This window comes from Rhinolophus hipposideros (genome assembly GCF_964194185.1).
Source record: "Rhinolophus hipposideros genome assembly, chromosome: 20".
Taxonomy (NCBI): Eukaryota; Metazoa; Chordata; class Mammalia; order Chiroptera; family Rhinolophidae; genus Rhinolophus; species Rhinolophus hipposideros.
In genome coordinates, this window is record NC_138066.1 from 43,081,290 (window position 1) to 43,106,513 (window position 25,224).

A 25,224-nucleotide genomic window follows, 5' to 3' on the forward strand; every position below is an offset into this window, starting at 1 on the left:
ACTTCATAAGTTCTATAAATATCTAATCCCTGTCTTGTACCCTTGAAACTAATATATCATATGTCAGCTATAATTGAAAAATTAAAATTATTTTAAACATAAATAATTAAAAATAAAATTGCCTGAATGGGTCTCAAAATGGATAGCTGGTTATTTGGGGGGGAATAGGACTTTTTTATTTTTTCATTTTATACCTTGTGATGATGTTTTCATTCTCACAATATCACATTGCCAAATTGAATTTAGAGCATTGCTTATCTCGTCACGACCAAGCCCTTGTGCCTGGCTGTCAGAACCCACCCAGGCTTTGCAGTGTGCCTCACACCGCGCGCACACGCACACCGTGTTCTAGTCAGGCTGGTCCTCCCACGTCCGCCCGCGGGGACTGCGGGCACCTACGTCCTGCCCTCCCTCACACTGTGTTCCTTCCTCCTCGCCACAGCCTCTTCACCCCTTCGCTTGTCAGGTATTAGCAAGGCCAGTTCGAGGGCCTGCCTCCCTCCTCTATGAGGATCTGTGCCTGCCGCAGTCCCTGGGGACCTCATTCTGTCATGAAGTTTTATGATGAATGCTTCGTGGTTGTCTTTGGTTGTCTTCTTGTTTCACGGCTCATACTGCTGGTTTCTGCATAGCACCCACAGTGTTAGGCACCCAAAATTAAATACTTCGGTGATGGTAAAAAATATAATCTCTGTTCCTTAAATGCAAGGTTTTATGCCTGTGCCTGTTTTTTGCTGTTGGTGTTAAGGCAGCTTTAAGCACATCGACACCAACCTCGCAGTTGAAAGAAGTAGGGACCCCCACACCTCCACACACATCCCCCCAAGTATCCGTAGTGGGATATCTAAGCCTTTGGGTTAGCAAGCTCCTCTTTTAAGATGTGGACATCTTGATGCGTTAAATTAGTATTATAATACTTGAAGTAATTCACACTCTAATGTGAAATGGTTATTCAGAGACTATCTTCCTAACCAGTCCATGAGCTCATCTCACTGGAAGGCCTAGGAAGTGGTGTCTGGACAGGGAAGGAGGAAAGGAGAGCTAGAGGGTAATTTAGGAACCTGAGGAATGCAGCTCAAAGATAGGGGTGCAGGGGGTGCGCCTTGAGGGCAGCAAGAGAGGCCACAGTGGAAGAGTGGAAGGGGCTGGATGGGGATGGGAGGAAGAACCTCTGGAGCAGGGCAGTCTATTGGTGGAAAGTTTCAGGTGATCTTCGCTACTACAGCATCTAATACCCAACATCCTAAGTATTCTGACTATATTTGATACGATGCTGTGTTTACATGTACAGGTTGAGATGTGGGCATATTTTTTGAAAGGAAATGGAATGTATGAATGTGTGCGTGTGTATATACTTTTCAAAAAAAGATAGACTGCATATACATATGTGTATGCATAATGTATATTTTCCAAAACTTATTATACATCCTTAGTGAGGGAAAAAGTGAAGCTACGAATAAGCGGTTGTATTATCATAACTGATTCTGCATAAATGTGCCTTATAAATCATGGAAAAGTTTTAAGATGGGCCTAGCTCATTGTGCGTTTACATAGTGTTATTTTTAGGGGATTTGTTGCATAAGGAAATATAATGAGAAAGTCAATTTATACGGTTTTGCCCAATTTCTAAGGAACTAAATCAAAATCAATAAATTAATAAACACAAACTTGGTTTCATATATGAATTGTGTTTTCCAAATGTATATAATTGGGGAAAAAATAACGTGATGCTGTCATGCCATCAGAAAAGACCCAAATGTTATTTCCAGGGTTGTCAGCGGGAGGCTATTGCTATCATAGCAGCGGTAGCAGCAGCTGAAACTAAAGATTTGGAGCAAAAGAGATCTGGGGTGGTTGGTGGGTTACAGGAATGCTTTAATGTTGGAAAGACAGAGGAAAAAGTGGAATTAAAAACAAAGAAACAGCCCCTATTTCTTTCAAGAGAGGCAGAACCATTTGCTTTTATGTCTCTGTCACTTGCTCCAGGATTCTTCATAAAGCCCTCTAACCACCTAAATAAATATTCATGTGGCTGCTCAACATCTCATTAATAAAACAAGATTTGGTGGTAAAATATTTCAGAGTAACATATGATTTGCATCTCACCCTTGTTTAACTTTAAATCTCAAGCAATTAATAAATTAGACTCAAGAGGTTTTTAAGAAGTAACATCTTACATGCACCACAAATTGCATTATTTTTATGTGTAAATAATGATGAAAGGAGAGATTGTTCCTTTGATGTCTATAAACTACACTGTAAAATATGCAGAAAACATTCTTGAGTTCAGTTGGAGCCAAAACAAATAGACTAGTTCATAAAACAAAGCAGCAGCATTCTTAGAAACAAGCGTGATTTTTTTCTTTTCTTCCCGATTGCTCTTTTTCATCTTCTATTCTTGCCCTTCCTAGTGGCAGATTCATCCCAAATTCAAAAGCGGTGCTAGCCTGCATTTCCTCATCCAGAGAACTAGGTTCTTCTCAGGTGCCTGCCAATGAACTTGTCTTCCTGTACAGACCAGACCTCAACTGGACTGCCAGTCTTTGTCCAGTGATTGATTTTGGTCCGTTGTATTTCACTGGTGCTTAAAAACTATTTCAAATTTTAGCAAATATTGGCATTCACCAGAAAGATATATTTCCTCTCTATTTTCCAAGCTGGCTTATCTAATTTCATTTTGTTTTTAAGTATAATAGTAGTGGCAAGTCCTTCTTTACGAAGTCTCTGAATTGGGCCTCATTTGTTCCGTGGTATAGGTGATAAACAGTCCCATGTTGTAAGTTCATGTCCACCGTGGAAAGGATATAGAAACAATTTGGGCTCCTGTTAGAATATAGAACAAGTGCATTATTAACATCACAAGGTGGTTTGTGTTCACCATCTGACTGCGCATGCGTTCTTCTTGGAACACACTGTGTAGAATTATAGTAAATACTAGGTGGATATGCTTATTTGGGGAGTCCAAAGACGGATGCTTGATCTAAAATCCCTCTCAGGCTGGACAATGGACATGCTTCCGTGTGATCAACTTTGCTGTGGCCCCTATTTCAGCCTTGCTAACAAGTCTACCGTCTTACCCATACTTTCTGGCAGGATGCTTTTTCATTAAAACTGGTCCTGAGCTCTGATAACTTCAAATAACAGTCATAAGTATCAGATCCTGTTGTGTCACATTTCATCTACCTGGGTTTTGATTCTGATTTCTCTTCTTGATTGGCAATTTGTCACTCGAGCTCACCATCTCTCTATTCTCAAACATCATGTTCTCATCCATCCGTCCTTTATTCTTAACAAAGTTTAATGAGAAGAGTATAAAATATCGTGGATTCATGTGACTCTTTCAGTTTACACCAGCTGAAATCATAGTCCCATGTTATTTCATTAATTAATAGAATCTAAGAGCTGAAAAGAATCTTAGAGGATTGGGCCCACTGACCTCCCATTCTCCCCATCGTTGACCCCCATTTCACAGATTAAAATCTTGAGCCCACCAGAGGTGCACTGCCTGATCCTTTTCATGGAGCTAGCTATTGGCCCCACCAAGCCTGGAACCCAAGACTTCTAAGCCTGGTCTTTCCCTCACACTCCATGTATTCAAACACACATGAGAATGGAAACACTATGTTTACTTTTGAATAGATGTGAGCTACCACAGTCTTCTAGGGTTCCTTGTCACTCAAGCAGAACTTCCCTTGGCTTTCAGACAGGACCTCAGCAAAGCCATTTCTTATGTGGACTTTTAAGCAATGTTCTCTTCGGTAGTTGGCTTTGTTGCTTGCTATGATTTATTATTATTATTATCATCACTAGTTGTCCTTGGAAACAAAATGTTGAAGGCCAAGTTAGAAAAGAGGTCGTGATTTGAAAAGCAACTTTCTGAACACTTCGCCTAATTTAAAGAGCAGTCCAAAAGAAGGAAATGTTATTGGTCAATAATGATTTATTGCAGCCTCATCGATATGGGGCTTCAGAAGAGATACTTACACCAAGATTGATTTGTGAGAAAGCTGAGGGATTTGTTTTCCAAGAGGAAACTAATTATTTTGAGAATGCATTTAGTTCAGATGACTCTATTTCTATGATGTCAGATGATCAATGCAAAACTCGAGGGGGTCAATACAGCAGTGTTCTTTATTTTTGGAAAGACACTAGCACAGTGGAATGAATAGATGGAAGGCTCTGTATTATTTTGAGTAATTTTTCAACCTTTGTCAAACGATGCAGTGTTATAAGAAACCCAATTTTTTTTAACGTTGCCACTGTTCCATTTTTCTAAGGCTCAAAGTGTCGTCTTAGGTTATCTTCCGTGTATTGTGTTAAAGAGAGGTATGCACTGAATAACGTGGATTCTAGAGTCAGAGGACCTGGGTTCAAGTCCTGGCACTGTCATTTAGAAACCCTGGGACCTCAAACAAGTTATTTAACCCCTCTGTGCCTCAGTGTCCTAATTTCGATAAAGGAAAGCAGTAACAAAACTTACCAGTATTGCTGTGAGATTTAATGAATTCATGCTTGAAACATATTTGGAATATCTTCTGCTCAAGTCCTTCATATATATAATTGTTTAATTATTTTTAAAAGAACTTATCCAATAAGAGTTGAGATACATACAAACATAAACCATATTAAATAAATCTCTCTTGATCTCATTCTCCTTCTAATTACCGTCCATATTCCATTCCTACTCATTTCTTATTACTTTACAGTCTGACTTCCTTCCCTGTGAGAAACGCCACAGAAACCGCTCTTTGAGTTGCCAGTGGTGTCCTGGCTGCTAAATCCGCCGGACACTCCGTCTTTATCTGCTTGACTCCCCTGCAGCATCTGACTCAGTGGAAGGCAGCTCCCTCCTAGTCATGTTTCTGGACCCCTCTGTGTCTCTTGCCCTCAAACCCTGTCGCTCCTCAGAGGGGCTGTGCCAGGCTTCCTTTTCTCATCAGGCTTGAAGATCTCACGTAGGCCATCTCATCCACTACCACCTAGATTTTGACAACTGGCAGCTTTCTATCTGTAGCCCAGAGCTCCCAGATCTTACTGCATTTTACATTTTTCTGGAAGCTTCCCAGATATCTCCACAGATTTCAACATGCCCTCCCGAAACCTGAAGCTCACCATGTCCTAAACTGAAATTAGAGTCTTGACCATCTTACAGCTGCTTCTGCTCCTGGGTTCCCAAATGTAGTTAATGGCACTCTTCACCCGCCCAGAACCCTGGGCCTCGTCCTTGCTTTCCTCCTCTGTATTGTCTGCCCAGAGAGCCAATTGCATAGTTTTGATCTTCACGTTGGCTCTCCCTCTTCTTACATCCTCAAGGCCCTTCCCCTAGTGTGGGACACACCAGCTCTCTCTTGATTCTCAACAGGCTCCCGCCCCCAGGCTTGCCCCACTCTAATCCCTTCTCTGCACCACACCCAGAGTGACCTTTACCTCATGGGGTTCCCAGGGGCCTGAGCATGCAGTCCAGATGCTCTAACAGGGCTTCCACGTGTCCGTGACTGCCCAGCCAGTCTCAGCCATTGCCCATCACTCCCCTCCTTGCAGCCCACACTCCCACCATTACTTGACTTTTAACTCCTCTCCTTTGACAAGCTTACTCTCATCTTCAGCTTTTGCCCCTGTTCAGCTCCTACTGCCTACAGGTCTCAACTTATGTATGTCTGTCCCTAGAAAGACCTTCTTGGTCATTCCAGTCTCCTGTAACGTAAGACTGGCTTACGTTCCATTCTTTATTCCCTTCTGTGCCCTCTGACTCTCCACTGCAGTACCCACACAGGTGACAAAGGGATTGCTGTTAACTTCTCTGCACCTCCTACTGGTCCCTAAGTTCTGTGAGAACAAACCACTCACTGCGGGTCCCAGAACCCAGCCCACTGCCGGAGACATTGCGACCACTCAGCGTTCATTGGCTCGCAGGTGTTCACTGCCAAATAAACCCAGGACTACTGGCCACTTTTGTGCAGACTGGATAAAACAATAAAAAATAGTTCCTTTTAGAAAGCACTTTCTTTTTTAACATGATGTGGCAACACATATGCAGACAAAACAAGCAATTTAACTTCCTGAGCCTCCGAATTCTTTACAACTCTCCATGACGTGTTTCGGGCTGAGTCCTCAGACTTAAGTCCCCCCCACCCCTTTTCTTTCCTTTCCTCGCTACATCTCTCTGTGGCAGATAATTAGGAGGATTTCTCTGAATTTTTCATGTGGAAAGACGAGAACATTTTTAGGGCTAAGAGAACAGTCATACTTACAGGCTTTGTCCCAAGATCAGAACATTTTCTGGTCTGTCCTCTCTCAGTTGTCAATCCCTAAACGGTCTAGAACTCTGAAAAGTTGGACTTCACCCTTCCTTTCTCCTTATGAGGTTGATCCAAGTGTGTTGTTTCATCCTGTTCAGGTTAGATTATTCATGACACAAACAATTCTTTTATTTTATCAATAAACACAAATGAATATGTCCCAAAAAAGTAAACTAAATCCTCCCCCCAAAACAATCAATGACATTTACTGTAAGTACATGTGTAACTACTAGTGAAATGGACATTAAAATAAGGGTTTCATGAAAAGAGGCTATCTTCCTTCCTAATGAGATGAGTTGAGGGAGACAGCATTTCAAAAATTTAATCACTGATTATATTCTATGGAAAAATAGTAAATATTTGATTGAAATTAAAGAAGTAAATGAAACTTCCTGTTAAGATATAGCAAAAATCACCTTTATACCCAGTGCATTGGTTAGTCAAGTATGGAGTTTAAGAGATGAGTCAAGTCTTACATGAATAGAAAAAAGTTGTCATAAAAACAATATTTACAAGCCAAAAAAAATTTTTTTTAATATTTTATTTTTTGGCGCCCTTTGGTTTTTAGAGTGAGATTTCTGCAAATGCCTGCAATGTCTGCCAACCTAAGAGCCTGTCGGATAAGACAGAGCAAATGGTTTTCATGCTTTTATTTCTCTTACTCTTCCTGGCCAAGAAGTCAGGGGCCCTTTGAAACATTTTCACCTTCAGCCACCCATGCCTTCACTGGGACAAATTCTCTAGCTACTCGTTTTCCAAGAAATAATGTGCAGGAAAATTAAAACTTGAAAGCTGGGAGAGTCTGTAAAAAAGAATTTGTGAAAAAAAAATTTTTTTCAAAGCAGTGCTTTGTATTTATTATATGACATCTATAAAGTATACTTATTATGCTGGGGGACACTGAATGAGAATATGTACTTTCAAATACCTGCCTTTAGGTTAAGCCCTAGAGCCAGGAGGAAGAGCCAAGTTTCAAAAGCCAGAGAGGAAAAACTGCTAATCAAAAGAAAAGATAAAAATTAAGAATGGTGGTCAAAATACGGCATTTCTGAAAACCATCAAATAAGTTTCAAAACCTTATTTTTGTTCTATTTCTGGTGTCTTTTTGGCGTTCTTCTTTCTCTTCTGGGACTAGCCTGTTTTCATATCTGTGAGGTCATTATAGTTTAAAGAGTATAAGAATGAGCTGTATGTATACTGCCCATCCAGCCACTTGCCTGAGGCACATTACATCCTTTCAAAGACTGTTTCCAGGGACAAGGTGAGCTTCTAAATTCATAGCAAGGACTTTTAAGTGTGATGCAGTAAGAAGTCCTAAGATATACATATTTATTTTGCTGAGGAAATTATATTTCCCAATGAGAGCCAAGTCAGAAAGGTTAGTAGCATTTTTCTGGGAGTTAAATAAAATGGACCATGTGAATATAAATGTTATTGTAGCCGAGAATGTCTTCAGGCTTGAATTATTTGCACCATTGTTTAGAGACTCCTGGCTTCAGTAGGTATAAAATACAGTTTTTATTTAAAGGTTATAGCAATAAGAAATAATTTCTAGACTCTAGGCCTGCAGTCATAGCATGACTCCCAGTCTTCCATGTGCTGTAACTTAACCCATCACATTCCCAGCAAGACCCTCAGAATCCAGCCATCCCTAAACTTTATGGCATTTTATCCTTTAATTATTTTCCTCCTCCTAGCTTCATAATCCCCTCTCTCATTTCCACAATTACCACCCATTTTGAATTGATTATACTACAAGGCTGTTTTGTCAGGAAAGATGTGTTCCTTGTATCCCAAATGGAAACTCGGAGCACATTTTCGAACAGAAACATTGTCATAATGGTGGATGGATCTCACAGTACAATTAGCATAATGTGATATTTCATACACATAAAGGTTAAATAATCTTTTTCAGGTTCCATTCTTCTCCCAGAAACAAACTTTGACTTGACTCTGACTAGTCTCCCCCACCTGACTACTTTCTCCCTCAACCTCTTACAACCACCAAATTCTTACATGAGTGGGATTATGCTTGTTCCCTCGGCTTTCTCACCATGCATTCATTCCTTGTTCTTTGCTTTATACCCGGTGCCCAGTTCAGCATTTGGCAAATAGTAAGCACTCAGTAATTTTTGTTGAATGAAGAAATGAATTTGGCATTACATCTACAAACATTCTCAGAAATGACCAACTTCTTCCTACTTATTTTTAGTATTAGCAACAGTAGTAGTAGTAATAATGGTAGTAATTGTTGTTATTGTGGTGGCAATTGTGTTGATGTGATGGTGAGGGTGATACCGGTCATGAATCTCCCTCAATTCCCCTGGGCGGCGTTCAGTTCTGTTCACCATCCCCCTGAAGTCCTCTCCTTCCTTGACTCCCCAGACTCCACACTCTACTTATAATGCCTTCTGCAGTCACTGGCTCTTCTTTTCTCTTCAGGGGCCCTAATTATAAATCCTGCATCAATGCTGTAGGATTTTTTTTCTCTATTCTTTCTCCCTCAGCAAACTCTTCACTCCTACGATTTCAACTCTGATTACTCTACAGAAGAATCACAACTTTGAACCCCCAACCTTAGTTTCCCCCCAAGTTCCAGACTGAATAGACACCGCTATGGGTGATCTCTTGGCATCTAGAACTCAACATATTTCCTCCCCATTCTTACTACGTGTGACTTAAATTATACTGAGATCCTCAGCTGACTTTTTCCCTTTCTGGCTTCCTTGTTTCTTCCTACATAGAGTCAGTTTTTTCTGTAACTTATATTAACCCTTTTTTTCTGTTATCATTATTTCGATCCAATTTATGCTGATTACCTCTCTTGTAGACTCTTTCTGAGTCTCCTTTCTCCCTCTCCTCCAACTCCTTTATGTATCTTGAGCGTGGATAAATCAGCTATATATCTAATCAGACCTAACCATATCATCACTCCTCTACTTAAAAGCTTGCAATTGTTTCCCTCTACCCAGTGAAACATAAACCAAATAGCTCAACTAACCTATCTACTACCCTTCATCTTCTACTGTTCCCTACGACATGCACCTTCAGCATTAATTAACCAGAGTGGATTATTTTAATTGCCTAAATATACCCACTGTTTCCTTGTATATAAATCTTTGATGACGTCATTCTCTTTGCCAAGTCAGAATATGGGATTGCTTGAGTTAAGATTTCAGATGTGCACCAATTCTAAATGACAAGAGAATACATATGACACAGCAGTGGAGTGTGTTGCCAAAATGGAGGTGAAGTGAAGGCGTTCAGAGAAGAGGAAATGAAGGAACCAAGGAACCAAGAGGATGACCAGGGACGCAGGTGGCTGATCAACGAAGACACTGAGGTCAAATAATTGTGGAAGGTGGGAAAGGAAGACGGCTTGCATGGGGTCATATTCTGAATCCACAGAGAAAGGGACAAGAGTAAGCAGACAGATGTATATACCATTAGATGACGTTCATCTTCATGGAAATGGCTAATAATTATCAAGTCAGTGGTAAAAATGCTGACATTATATAAACAAAAAAAAAATGTATAAAATATCTGGTTTGTTGACTTTTTAACATTTTGATCGGTTGGGTTATCACAACCCAAAGTAAATTAGATATAACAGTCAGAATCACCAAACAAACAAAAAAAAGACATACATTGTGGGCAGGAATACATGTATATGTATAAACCATACATTTATTTAGAGAGAGAGGAGGAGAGAGAGATTATATTTGGAGCTCAAAAGGACATATATTCTCTTGGGAAACATCACATCCTTTTTGAAAAGGAGAAGGTAGAGGATGGTTGCATAATTTAGGCAAGGAACATATTCAAGGTTTAGAGAACTGACATTCAAAGACTCCTTTAGAAGGGCAGCCAAGAAGCTGGCATACACAAATGAAGAGTGGACAAAATTAGAGAGACGGGGTAGTTTAAGTGTTCTTTAGCTCCTTGGAGAAGAACTTATGGAAGAAAGAAAGTAAATTGACTTGACATGGAAAGAAAGGATAGTTATTAAAGAATTTGAGGGATAGAAATTGACTGTTTTCATAAATTTTTCCATTTCCCGAGTGTGTTTTGTAGGAACCAATGTGTAGCACAATTTGGGATAGCTCTTAAAATAACTTCTAAATTGTTCTTTAGATGGCATAGCTTTTCCTTAAATGGCTATATTTAGATTTTCTTATGTGTTTGTTTCTAAGTTAATATAATTCATATTCTTTGCAGATTTGGACTTGTCGTGCCCCAAAATAAAAACAGCAAATTCAGCAAGGCTATGTAATAATTTTAATTATATCAGTAGGTTCTAATTGTATGCACACCTGGTAACACCCTAGATCACTTGCTAGAAAGCCATACCCTACTCACATCTTACATTACGCATTTCCGTAAAGCAACCAGAATACTCAGTTGCCATATACCATCTACCTACCTTACCATGAAGCTCAGAAACCAGAAAAACACACAGGAAAAAGAATGATTGATGTACAGCAACCATAGTGTGGTGTAGGTTGTCAGTGTACTATTCTTAGACTACTTTGGAAGTGTTTCCCATTGATTTTGTGCCTTGAGTCTGCCTTTCATAGTTTAAATGCCCAGTGTTCAGCATTAGCTAAATCAGCTTAGCACAGGTGACTTCTGCCATGAACACGAGCTTCATTATAGCTCTGTGCTGCCAATAGCACAGCTCCGAGCCCCCACCAGTCCTTGCCTGCAAATGACACCCACTGCACCCACCTACACAAAGCACAGACTTGCTCACATCTTCTCACCAAAAGGGAAAATTAGAGCAGGGCCCAGACAGCTCTAACCAAGCTTACTTTCTAGTACTATTTTGGTCACTATTTACATTTGTTGGTGAGAAAGCAGGCTTTTTTTGTTGCTCAAAACTCTTTTGAAGGGTTTCATGGCACAGCGGAAATTACATGTTTGTCTGGGCCTTGCCAGTTGGATAGAAGAGGGCGGTAACGACCCAGTGGGGATGGTGAGGCGGGTAACCCTGTCCTGTTCTGTTTTATTTGTGCATTTTTACTGCGCCATGTTTCAGAAGGCTTTGGAGCTACTCCTGCCTGAGATGTAACCAATATTAGACATAATTTTCTCCAGGCTACTGTCCACTTCACATACAAATACAGAATACCTCCATCTCCTCTGAGACTTAAAAGAAGTGGGTCGAGAAGTATTTCTTTTTTATCCTAATATTCATCTTTCGTGCCCTGACTTCTCTCACAGCACCTCAGGAATTGTTCCATTGAGCATAGTGGGCTGTTGATACCGTCAAATGAGCACAGGGTGGGAGGATAGGGGAAGAAAGTAGGAGCACTGATAACATGTCCGGTTTTGTGCCTAAGCCTGAGACACGTATTACTGCTGTCTAGGAAGTGACTGTGGATCCTTTCCTGAGTTTGGGCATTGCACACACATTCTTCTCCTCTTCAATAAAGTAAGTATAAACTCAGGCTCCATCTAAGGCCACAGTGCTCTGACCCTACCATTCTTCTCAGGGCTGCCTTCCTGTCCCGTTTGCTAGGAGCTTCTCCTATAGACTGCATGTGCTTTACTAAGTACACCCCCATGTTTCTCTTATTTACCTTTGCAAATGCTATTTTTTGGCAGATAGTTCCTTCCCCTTCTGCACCTTCCGCCTGTCAAAATCGTAGCAACTGTGCAGGATTTTTCCCAAATGCCACTACCTTCCTGAAGACTTTCCTGAACAACTTGTGTTTTTCCCCCAATGTTTTCCCCGCTCTCCCCACCCCCAATTTCATTTTATTGTATATGGGCTTTTTTTCATTTTATTATGAAAACTTTCAAACATACCAAAGCAGAGAGTTTATAGTATTCTGAACTCCTATGTACTCTTCACCCAGCTTTGGCTGTTACCCAGATTCGGACACATTTATGTCATCTTGTTTCCCTTTTTCCTGTGCTGAAGTATTTACCCCATGTATTCCAGAATGCCTCTCAGAAAAAGTGCACAGTGTCTCACAGAGCCATAGTGCCGATGGCATACCTAAGAAAATTCGGTTCTCTCTTAGTATCATCTACTATCTGTTTCATAAAATACCATTTTACAGTGGATTTGTCTGAATCAGGATCCAAACAAGATCCAAGAATTACATTTGGTTGTTACACATATTATGTCTTTTTCAATCTTAAGCAGACCCTGCCTCTTTATTCCATCCTGTAGACTTCTTGCAAAAACCCAGTCATTTGTCTTGTAGAATGTCCCACATTCTCTATTTATCTGCTTGCCTCCTTGTGGTGTCATTGAACTTCTTCCTCTGTCCTTCCCTTTTTCTTTTGTTCTCTCAATTGGACACTTAAGAAGAAAAGCTCTCCTGCTTTTTGTCCTTATCACGTACTTTCTATGATAGTGTAAGCTCCTGAAAAGGTCAGTGCGTCTTACCCAACTTTTTGCTTTCTATACGATGTCTGTCACATTATATGGACTTAAAAAATATTATCCAATTGAATTATCTATAAATAGTTTTTATTCCTCTTGTGAAAATGTGAACTGGAGGTATTCTCAATGTGAAGAAATTTATATTAGGAATTAAGTTGCCAGAGAAATCTCAAATTGGTCACTATTTGCTAGTTTGCACCGAAAGAATTACATCTTGGCTAAAAGTGGCATATTCTTATATCTGAAGATTCTTACAATTTCAAGCGTTATAAAACACTTAAATTTCTAAATCCCTTACATTGTCTCTACGTCCATAGAGAAGTGACTTCAGAAATCAACTGTGTTGTGCATTCAGCATGAAATCTAGGTCACTAATCATTGTTCTGATCAGGAGAATTTAATTTTGCTTAGTAGTTCAGAAATCAAACCGAAAGTCTGACTACAAACACACTATCACGTGTCCGCTGTATTGTTGATAACTAACTGCAATCCAAGCTTTAATAACTAAAAGGGAGTGGAAGAAACTTCAAAAGGTTGCATGATAAATGTTTTTGACAATGTGTCAGCTGAACATTAAACAGAATCTTGGTAAATCCTCTCATTCTAAGTGGTTTAAACGGAAAGTTTTAAACTTCTTCCTTCATAAGTATTGGCTCCAGATATCACAGTCTCCTAAGGTTAAAAAGAAAAGAAAAAACACTTTATGTGGCAGATATAATTTCCATCCCCTATGTGAATATGGAGGTGCCGGAAAAAGACTCACCCACGGCCCTCGACCTCCACACCTCGGACATTTTCTCTTTCATCATCTAGGAATGTGCCAACTCCCCTACTGCCATTTTCCAGATTGTCTCATAATGAGAATACTCTTGGTACTGGGTGGCTTAAAACAACAGAGAGCTATTGTCTCATCGTTCTGGAGGCCAGAAATCTGAAATCAAGGTGTCAGCAGGGCTGTGCTTCCTCTGAAGACTCGAAAGAAAACTCTTTCCTTGCCTCTGTTAGCTTCTGTGTTTCCCAGCAAGCCTTGGTGCTCCCTGGCCTTGAAATGTATCACTCTCTGCCTTTGTCATCATGGGCAACCTCTTCCTGGGTGTCCCTTCTCTTCTTATAATGTTCCCTTCTGTCACATTGGATTAAAGTTCCTCTCTACTCCAGGATGGCCTCATCTTAACTGATTACGTCTGTGGTGACCCTATTCCCAATAAGGTCACGTTCTGAGGTACTAGGGGTGAGGGCTTCAACATGTCTTTTTGGAGAACGTACCTCAACCCACAACACTGTGTGAGTCCCTTCTTTTTGAACCACATTCTAATGGACAGGCCATTGGCATCATTGTTACTATGAAATCTGTGACACAAAGAAACTGATTTTTCCTCTTGCTTTTCGTACATTATAATTCATGAAATTAAAGGCTACCTACCTTTTTTTTAAATTCAAGTTTATTGGGGTGACAATGGTTAGTAAAGTTACATAGGTTCCATAAAGACCACTTATCTTAAAACCAAACCAAAATCATTTGGGGTCCCTGGAGGCTTTTGTAGGAAGGCAGCATTCACATAGGCAGAAGGATGCGTTCAGATAAAATGAAGAAAAGAACAAAGGCCACAAGCATTGCAGAGATGAGCCTCATGGAGGCCGAGAGGCACAAGAGGCAGGTGTTCAGGCAGCACCTCTCCCTCCAGGGCCAAGCTGACCTGGGACCATTTCCTGCCTTCGGGACTTTCCAGCTGGGCAGCCTTGGGCAACCTCTCAGAGCCTTAGCTGCTTCCTGTAAGGCGGGAGTTCTATCTTGAAGGGTTATTGTGAAAGGAAGTCGAGTATTTAAAGCCCCTATCATGGTGCTTGACACGGAAGAACTAATATCTTAACCTTGAGTAAGTATGTGGAGCACAGTAAGAAAGATTATGAAGCGATTCAGAACTAGGTGAAGGAATTTTAACCTTAATGAGGTAAGAGATGGTCAGGCATTCGTGTTTTCAGAGATGGAGAATGACATGAAAAGATAAGTCTTTGAGAAAAAAATGGTCTTCAGTGGTATGCAGGATGACACAATGGGAAAAGTGTGGAATCCTGGTGTGCAAAAATGAAGACCTCGCTAAGAGTCATTTCAAATAGAAATTGAAGGGATTCAGGCAACTAAGAGTGAGAACTGAAGGAGAGAGGACTCACAGAGGCCTGAGATACAAACCTAGGTGACTAAAACAATGGCCATGTCCCCAATCAGCAGGACAGTTGGGAGGGAAGCTGGTCGAAGGGGGAAATCATGAGTTTGGTCTTGAGCTTGATAAGTTTGAGATGACCGTGAGGCAGCTGTGTACGCACAGAAGAGAAACAATTGGAGACGACAGGTCAGAGGACTTGAGAGGTAATGGGTGTGAAGATGAGTTTTAGGAAATCGTCAGCAGGAAAGTTCTAGCTGAAACTAGTGTTTCAAGCCCATTGAGCAGTGAAAGCTGAGTGTCATGATAATGCTACAAACTCAATGGCTCTAAAACCAAACTCATGATCTTCCTGCCCCCAAACTGTTTGTTCTTCTACTCTTTCTCTTTTGGCGCCATACTCGAATGGTGAAGCCATTGGTATCATATTACCGCTGAATCTGTCACACAGAAAACTCATTTTTTTCTCTTCTTTTCCATATATTTTGATTCCGTTGTGTTCCCTGCCTCAGTTAATGGCAGCACCCAGCCACCTATGCTGGGAGCCACATCGTCATTCTGTAGACCTGCTCTCTCACCTGGCACACTAATTCTGTCACCAAGCCCCGCAGTTCTGCCTTCTGGCCCTGCTGCCATCCCCGCATGGGCACCCCAGGCCCATCACTCCCTGCCGCCGCTAGTCCAAGCCAGGCTCATGTCACCCAGGATATTGCGGCGGCCTCCTCATGGTCTGCCTGCTATGACAGAGTGAATTCCTAAGGCAGATTTTCCTGCCTGATTTATGTTACACGGGCTCTAAAACTGTGGGGGATTTTAATTATTATTTTTAGTTTTTAGAATGTCCAAACCATGTCTCACTTACTGGAAATTTAATGTATTTTACCTCATTCTGGATTCCCAATCTTTGGCAAAATGCTTGTGCCTGCCTTTGCACAAATGATTCTGAGGCACACGGCACAATTTCCAGGGCCTGGTTTTCTGGCATGCATGGGGAGAGCAGACTGTGACTAGATCCAACACCCCCCATTCTGTCCCAGAGATGTGCTGCGTGTCTTACCAAGACTCTTTCATCGCCTTCAGCAGGCCTTACAGCCACCCCTGTCTGCATGGCCACCTGACTATTTGTGCGATCAGCTTAGGCCTTTTGTGCTTCTCCACACTCCTCCTGGCCCACAAGGCCCTTCCAAACAGCCCCAGGCAGCCTTGCGTGGCGCAGTGGGCATCATCTGCGTGCCGCCCCTCCTGTGCAGTCAACGACCCTGCTGGTTTGTGTGCTCATGCCTTTCCCTCCAGATAGAGTCTGCGGGGACCCCTCTTCTCTCCCCCGGCAAACATTCTCCAGTCACACATTACTGCCTCGATCAAGTCTTCTCGCTCCAGCCCTTCCCCAGCACATGTTGCTTTCCTCCTGTGTTCAGGCCCAATGCTTGTGAAGACTTCTCTTCAGCACTGTTTCAGTGGCATTATAATCATCCCTTTGTAAATTTGTCATATACATTAGATTGGATGCTTTCTGAGGGTACTTTTTGGCACAGTGCCTAGTACATGATATATGCTAAGATTACAGAAATACTTTTATTAATTTATGTAATTGATTAAGTAATTATCCAAAGGAGACAATGCTTAGAGAGACAGGTAGAGAGATAAGAACCTAGTTTGGGAAATACCCACAATTAAAAGGAAGAGGATGAATAAGAAGCCTGTGGAAAAAGGCGGAGGACAAGCAGGATTCTATGGTGTCCAAGGAAGATGTTTCTGGAAGGAGAGGGTACAGTGCTCAGTGAGAGATCAAGGAGAACGAAGACGTGGAGAAGGCCATTGGATTGTCGATAAAAGGGTGATTGCTTACTTCACAGGGCACAAGTTTAATAAGGTGTTGGAGGCCACAATCAGGTTACAGATGAGGAAGGAATTAGGATGGGGGAGAAATATGGGTAATGTAGTAAAACACGTGGGAAATGTGGTCATCATCATCGAATGAAGGAAAGTCAGGGTTAAAGGGACAATAACGGTGTCTTCCCAATTCAACATATACTTTCCCCTACGACATATGTAAAGCAAGGGGACCAGTCTCTAGAAAAGACAAGCATGCTAGTTTAGACTCTGAGAGGGGCTCAACAGAAAGGGAGAGATCAACAGCTGTGACTGGCTCCTTAGAATCTGAAAAGAGATGGAAATGAGGACACTGACAGAGAGAGTAGTTTGAGGGAGGGGGAAAAGAAAATCTGGAGAAATTTTAGTAGGAATACCCTAACTGTTTTAAATAAAAGCCAACTTGATCTTCATATAATTGGTTAATGTCACCAGTAAATATTACTTTCATAGTGTCAACACTTTACTAAGCATTTCAGAGATCACTTTAAAAATATGGGTTTGGGGGTGTTACCCTTGTGAAGCTCATAGTCTAAAATGAGAAAATAGTCAGATAAATTCATAATACAAAGAGGTATGTAAATCCGTTATCATATGGGGACACTATGACTTGCTGAGAAATTTGAGTTTTCTGCAATCTCGATTTGAAATGTTTCATGGAAGAAATGAATCTTGACTTCAGTTTTAATGGAGGAGAAATTCAGTTTGTTGGAGGGCAATTGGAATGAGGCTGCAGGCCGAAGCCATCACATGTGTGAATAATTAGCTGTGTAAGAAAATCGAAATTTAAAGGACTGACTTATGGGTGCTCCGTCTTCCCTGGGCTTGCGCAGAAGAGGGGTGGTTGGTGAGGCTTTAACAGTTTACACTCTGTTCCACAGACTGAGCTCCAGGGTGAGTGGTTATCACACTGGCCAAATGAGGAAATTCCTCTGTGATCCCGAAAAATCCTAGCTGTGGTTCTTGAACTTGATCCTAGATTTCTACCACCCGAGATAAGAACATGTTCACAAGTGAAGCTGTCTGGATGACGGAGGGGGAAATGTGCTTTGCATTTCCTGAGTGGAAATTATAATGGCTACTTTAAGAAGAGATGTGGGTAATGTCCGGATGGTCTTTTGTGTGACGAGAGAAACATTAATGAGGTACATTAGGAGATTCCAGCTTCCTCAGATATCCAAGTCTTAGGATAACACAATTTCTTTTCCTGGAACCTCTGTTAAGACCAGGAAACATTAACTTTTTTAAAAGTGCATTTTTAGTACTTTTAACGGAAGTTATTTAGGAATTTTAAAGGATTGAAAGTAAGTGAGAGAAAAGAAAAGAGAGAAAAAGTGAAAAGTTTCTCATTGTTTCGCAAAAACCATGACTCTTTTTTATATTGGGTGCAGTGTTTCTGTCTTTTATGTTGAATCAGTAGCCTAATAAGGACTGGAGCAATAGGTCATAGTATCAGAGTGCAGTTTCTCAGACATGTGGTTTGTTGCAACAGCTAGAAAGTTTCCACCTGAAAGGAATTTTGCTTTATGTGAAGAGTAACATATGTATTGGGTTAAAACCCCCAAAGAGCTCCTTTTCTTCATACCAGCATCACAAGACACTGAATTATGAGGGTTAGAAAAAAAAAAGGTGCTTGCTTGGAATGTGAAAAAAAATTAAAAACCTGAATGTAAGCCATAAAGAAAAGAAATTATACTATTGGGTTTTAAATACATTAGTGGCTTCTGCAGTAACTATGGTTCTGATTTTCTTTAGATCTATAGTATGAACCATTCTCCATTACTGTACAATCACAAATAAAACTTTTTTATGGTTTGTTATTCATCCTGGGGAGGTCTGAATGAAGAAATCACTTTACAAGAAATCTTGACTGGCATTTCAGTTGAAGAAGACTTGTTCCTTTTGTTAGTAGATTTAGCTATTTAAAAAACTAAAAATAAAACAGGAGCTAGAGTGGCCTCTGTAAATAGCTAGTGAGACCACCCAGTAAAAATGTCACTCTCCACCATTGTGTCATCTTCCTTAGCCCCAGATTTATATCTCCTCATCTGATGCTTGGTCTTGTTGCTGTATCCCAGAATCTCAGTTGTTTAAGATGTGACTTTTTTTTAAAAAAAGTCCTCATAAAAATAGTGAGATTTTACTGCTTTTATTTAATTTTCCCTTAACTTTCAGTTAAAAGTAGTAGAAGAAAATCTTCGCTGTTTCTGTGTCAATCGTCATGAAATATTATCGGCATTATTTGTAAACTGAATTGAAGGAATGCTACTTAAACAAATGTGAGCGTGCTTAAAAAGGCACTTAAGGTTTAAATGAGAGTCATCCTTGTTTCCCATTTATATCGTGTTTCCCCGAAAATAAGACCTAACAGGAAAAAAAGCCCTAGCATGATTTTTCAGGGTGACATCCCCTGAACGTAAGTAAGCCCTAATGTGTCTTTTGGAGCAAAAATTAATATAAGACCTGGTCTTAGTTTTGGGGAAACGTGGTAAGTAGTGTCTCTTCACCATACTCCCAGATCAGGCGTCATTTCTGTTTGATGGGCAAACCAATCAGTGGAAGATGGTTCGTATCAAGATTTTATAATCTTAACAGATATTTATTTACACACAACCTTTTCAATCATGTTACATGTTTTAAATGAAAAACAGACCATTACCATTAAAAAATAAACCTGGTATTTAACTGTATGTAAATTATATAAATTTACAATATTAATAAAAATATAAATAAGCCTCGCCTTTCCAGTTATCTTCTCCTTAGGTCCTAACATGAACATTCCACTCGTGGTCTCCTTCACTTTGTGTCCAAAATATACATGGGGAAATCCTTCCACATCCCTCCTACCCACTGAATGATGAATGAATCATCTGTTTTCTCTGAAGTAAGATAGTAAATTCAAACCTCTTGAAAGGAAGGATATGGTGACTTCATGTTTTTGAAGTTGGAAAAGCTTTAAAAACATTTTTTTTTTTACGTTTTATTATGGAAACTTTCAAACACACAAAAGTAAGGAGATGAGTACACAGAAATCCCATCGACCCATCACCCAGCTTCCCCAATTTTCAGCAGTTTGCTAGGCTGACTTCTTTTGGGCAGCATCTTTCGTACAAATAGTCTGCCTTTTTTTTTTTTTTTTTTTTTTTTTGTCTTGTTAAACTCCTCAGCTCCACAGAGCTTGCTGCTACCAAGGCCCCTTGTGCATTTCATCCAGCAGAGGCTCATCTCTTTCCTTGTTCCATAATCACAAGGTGACTTTGAGAATCCCAGTTTTATATTTATATAGGGCAAAACTTTTAATGCACAATCTTTGTGCTTACATACGCTTTAATGCAGTCCCTTAAAATATATGAACAATATAATCTTCAAGTTCCCACTTCTCAGAGAATGCCATGCAGCCAAACAAGGAATGGTCCATTTGTCCTTTGCCCTCGATGAATGGTAGGCCCAGAAAAATGTGCCCATAGGCATCAAAAAGTGATGGTTTGTGAAAAGGCTAGACTTGGCAACACAGAACGAGGCAGACTGTCTGTGTAAAACACATTAAATTTCATGTCAGTGAGAACTGGTTTGAAACCTCTTCAAAAGTGGGAGGGCCCGATTCTCCAGTTGGAGTAACATAAAATGTGTAAGATAATGGGCCTCTGCAGTTTGCTCTGCTGACATGTTTCCAGAGCAAGTGATTCAGGACAAGGGTGACTGTTACACTGCTGATTCTGTGTTGACGTGCAAGTGGATTTTTCCAAATTTCTCACAGCTGAGGTTTTGGTAAAGGTGGAAGAGTAAGGGTGGTCGGTTGGCTCAGTTGATTAGAGTGCAGTGCTCATACCACCAAGGTCGCCGGTTTGATTCCCACATAAGCCCATGAGCTGTGCCCTCCACAACTAGATTGAAAACAACTACTTGACTTGGGGCTGATGGGTCCTATTGGGAAAAACGGACCATTCCCCAATATTCTGCAATAAAAATTAAAAAAAAAAAAAGGTGGGAGAGTAGGCAGTTTGAGATTATATCTCTGGTAAGAACCTGGAGTACAGCTATTCTGGGTTCTGAGCTGAAAACAAATTTTTGTGTTCAGACGGCCTATTGGGAAGGGGTAGTAAGATCATAGCTCTCACTTGCCAGAATGGGCACCCACCCCCCACCTCCTATACATGGAGCTGGCCGAGATGTTGGCCAAAGGCAAGGTCAGAAATTTCTAGAAAGACTTCTGGTCATACTAAAACCCTAAGTCCAAAAGCCTCTCTGTCATCTGCTTTGTACACTGGGAACATTTTGATTACATCTTTTTATCATGATGGCACGGTATTTCCCCCTTCCAATGATGTTTTCCTTTATTAAATAACTTTTTAACCACTTTATAATTGAAATGAACCTTTGTTTCATTTATTCATTATTAAGTCATGTGTCTGCCATCATTTCATATTTGTTTAATTGATTCACAAGTATGAGAGAAACTGGTTTTTAATAAGACTTCACATAATTCCTTAGTGCATGGTTTTACAGGTTGAGTAGCTTGTTTCAATCATGTTTATAAATTTTATGAGCATAGCATTGACTGTAATACACATTTTTTCCTCAGATCAACAGAAAAGCTCTCGTATTGTCACAGGTGCCATTCAGTGAGTGCATTAGTTTACCAGGGCTTCTCCTCACCCTGAAAAATCCATTAACATGTAAAACCTTTTACACTTTAATTTGTTTCAAGCATTTTCATATTTCAAACAAACCAATCAAATTATCCTATAACCTGCTCCTTTTAAAGAGGGTAGGATAGCCTCATTGTTTTCATAAAGCTTATTATGTCATTGACATTTTTCTTATGGAAAGTGTCAGCCTTTGTTCCCTACCCACACGGTGCACCCTGAAAGTGGGCGCATTGTAGCTTCCTGCAGCAAGCTGACTTACGTGGCTTTTAAAGGCAAGTTTAATTGGAAGAAAAGAACCGCCTTTTCAGTAGTGGTGCAAGTTAACACAGCAGAGCTAAGAGGCAAGGAACAATTTTGCAGAATAAACAGTTTAACTGTTCCAGTTGGGTTTGGGGTTTTTTTTGGAGCTTTTGACCCAGTGTTGGACATTTTGTTCTTTAATTATCTTGGGCTTTTTCTCAGGAATAAACTGAACATTGTGATTTGTGTGTGTGTCAGACTTGAAGGTTTTTGAATAAAGAAGCCACGACTTAAAAGAAAGTTCCTGCTTGTACTTATTAATTGTGGTCATTTTCACATAGTCCTTATGTCAAGTTCTGAGGTTGGAGCTCTAATGGTCTAATAAATTTTTAGAATATGAGACCAGGAACAGCTGCCAATATAAACTGTCATTTTCTTTTCATCTAGTACATATTAACTTTTTTGAAAGTGGAATATTATTTGGTTTCTCTTCAATTTTTTAAGCTGATTTTTAATAGGTAATAAAAGTAGTTTCTAGACATACTGCTTTCTCTGATTAACCTTAGAAAGATCACGTTTGTTAAACTATGAGCAAATTTGAAAAGTGGTACTTTTTTGAAAAGCAAATGTAATTTCACTTCTATTTCAATAATATTGATAAAATATGGTAGGTTTAATAGTTTCCTCACCATGGGAAGTACAGAGAAAGGATCAGCTCTCATTCTGTCACCTGTCCTCTTAGAGACTCTGTTAACTAGATTCCTGTAACACTAACTTCTCCTCAGACACCTCTGAGTTCTCACCAGCCTACTTGGCCATGTCCCCTCTGCCTGCCCTTAAGTGCGGGTGTCCCCTAAAGGGCAGGTTGCAGAACCTCTTATCTTTGTATTTACTTCCCCAAGGAAGTGTAGCCGCCTGCACCTCTGCAGGAGACCCCTCCCTACCCTTCAGACCCAGCTTCCCAACGTGACTGGTCCTCTTGGAAAGCCCACTAGCACCTTCAATTTGTCAAAAACCAAACTTCCCCCACTGCTCTGACTTGCTTCTAGTCACTCCATCAATTCATGGTGTCACTGTTGTCCGGTCATTCTGTGTCAGAGCTTCGTGCTGTCTTTCAATCCCTCTTCTGGCTCTGGTCATGCTGAGCCGTGTGAAGCTTCACTGTCAGGCTGGTATCATGGTCGCTATTATCAATAACAACGGGAGCGGTTGACTGAGTGGATTTTATTTTTACCCCCCACTGCAATCCTGTGCAGCAGGTGTTATTTCATCTTTGGTAGAGAGGACATATTATAATTGTGGCTCTGGGGTGAAACAGCTTGCTCAGGTCCACGTGGCCAGTGGTAGGGCACTGGACTGGAATTTTAACACACTGCCTTCAAATTCCACACGTCTGCGCTACGTCCCGCTGCCTCTCTCCCTCTGTGCCTATTTTCTCTTCTCTTTGCCCCGCTTGCTCTGCTCAATGGTGTAAGCTCCCTGACCTATCCTGCGAGCTAAGGATGGACTCCTCTGGGCTTTACATCTGGTGTTTAAGAGAATTCATCTCCATGTCTGTATGAGACGGAGAGCAGCTGAAGCTCTGGGCTCTCTCCCCTTCGTGTCTGCAAGGCCCGTGCCAGGCCAACTCAGTGCCTGGCACACACTTGACACTGAATTCCTGTTTGTAGAAGGCACTCATAAATATTTGAAGTATATTCCCTGAGGAAATGTACTTCAGTCGTCAGGGCTTCCAACTGTCTTCAATACGGCACATTAAACTAAAGGTTATTAGGTTTCTCAAAATACAGAAAATACAAATATATCTTCCAAATATCTCTATCTATACACACGTATTACATATGTACATATATGATATTGTAATAATATATTATCTAGTTTCTGCCACAATAAATAAAAAAACCACTCCCTTGATTTTTTTTTTTAGTATTTATTTTTATTGCAGAGAAAAAAAATAAAGGAGACATGCATCGCCTTTGTTTTAACCAAAAATTGTTCCATATCTCCTGCCTCGTCGCCCTCCTCCCCTCCAGCAGCAGTCTGTTTTTCACAGCAACCAAAGCAGCATCTGTCCACAACCCTCCCGTAGCTTCCCACCTCCCTCTGAATAAAACCCACTGTTCTTAACTGTCCTCTGAGGCTTCCATGTGACCCGCTGTGACGTCACCTGTTAGGTCCTCTGAGCTCACTCTCCACACCGGTCTTTGTGGCTGCCTCCAACATGCCACCTTCTTGGGCCATGTATTTAAAACTGCAACCTCTCTCCCCACCCCCTCACCCCCCACCAAATATCCTCCTTCCCTGCTTTAGTTTTCTTCTGCACTTACCACTGACATATGTTATACTGATTGTTTGCTTATTGTCTGCCCCCCATATATAATATAAGCTTCATGAAAGCAGGGACTATTTCGTCTGTGTTCTTTCACTGCGCTTTCGAACCACATGATAGGTTCTTGACATATAGCAGAAACTCGGCAGTCTTGATTGAATGAATTTCATTTTGAGAATTTGTCTGCCATCTTTGCAGTTATCATCTCCTGTGTTCTGCTCATTGTAACTTCCTACGTATTATCAGTATGTTGGATTGCTTATGGATCCTGTTTCTTTTCTCGTTCACCTCCTTATTTAAAATAGTAATTGATACAATGGTAATTATTGGTCTTTGTGGTTTGTAAGTTCCCCATATTAATCTGAATTCTATTTCCAACAGCTGCTTGGCAACTGAGAGTTCATCCCTGTACACTTCCTACAAGTTCCTCAATTCTGCACTATCCTCAATGACTTAGTAGAGAAATTCCTTCAAGGTTACTCTAAGTTACTCAAATTGCCGTAGTATAATTGTGAAAAAGGTCGTATTGGTCCAATATTACAATTCCTACCTGATGCAACACTTTTCAGAGTGTAGGTATATCTTGCAGGTATACTGACAGAGCTATTTTAATTAGAAACAGCTTTGTGCTTTATTGCATCCTTGCGGTTCTATGCTGGGAATATAAGAGACATTTTTATAAAATAAATTGACACCTGCTAATGTGTCTGCTTAATAAGTTTGGAATTTTATTATACTAGTTAATCCTAAAGTATAAAACAGCTGGGCCTGACATTTAAAATCTGGTTTTGTTTTCCTGAACTCTTCAGAATAATAGTAGCAGGCTTAAAGATCTTAGGCCTTTTTAATGCCAGTTCAGGTGATAAAACTTTTTTCCAAGGGTGCTAATTTTTAACGTTTATGTATTTATCTTACTCTGTTTCAGGCTTTACAAGATGAACTGGAAAACCGCTCTAATCAAGTGAGATGTGCAGAGAAAAAACTACAGCACAAGGAATTGGAGTCACAAGAACAGGTACTCCCCTCTCCCGCTTGGCTGGTTTGTTTACTTTCTCCAAGTCAAGGAGCTTATGTATTTCCTGTTTCCACTGGGACGCTTTGGCTGCAAGTAACAGAAAACTCCAGTCCTAGTTGGCATAAACAACAAAGGGGTTTATTACCTCACAAAACCAGAAGTCTGTAGGTAGGGCAGACTCTGGGCAGAGAGCCTGGGGGCCCTGGCTTGCTTCTCTGACATTCTTGTGGCTCTTCCTCCTCTGTTGACTTCATCCTGAAA

General features: G+C 40.6%; 1 protein-coding gene across 5 annotated transcripts in view; it reads left to right on the forward strand.

Moving 5' to 3' along the window:
- CEP112 (centrosomal protein 112) overlaps positions 1 to 25,224 on the forward strand; it is a 343,959-nt gene that overhangs the window by 276,553 nt on the left and 42,182 nt on the right. For all 5 annotated transcript variants that reach the window (XM_081028160.1, XM_081028161.1, XM_081028163.1 and 2 more), the window contains one exon: positions 24,874 to 24,963. In XM_081028160.1, coding sequence (XP_080884286.1) covers positions 24,874 to 24,963 — 90 coding nt within the window. The remainder of the gene's footprint in view (positions 1 to 24,873; positions 24,964 to 25,224) is intronic.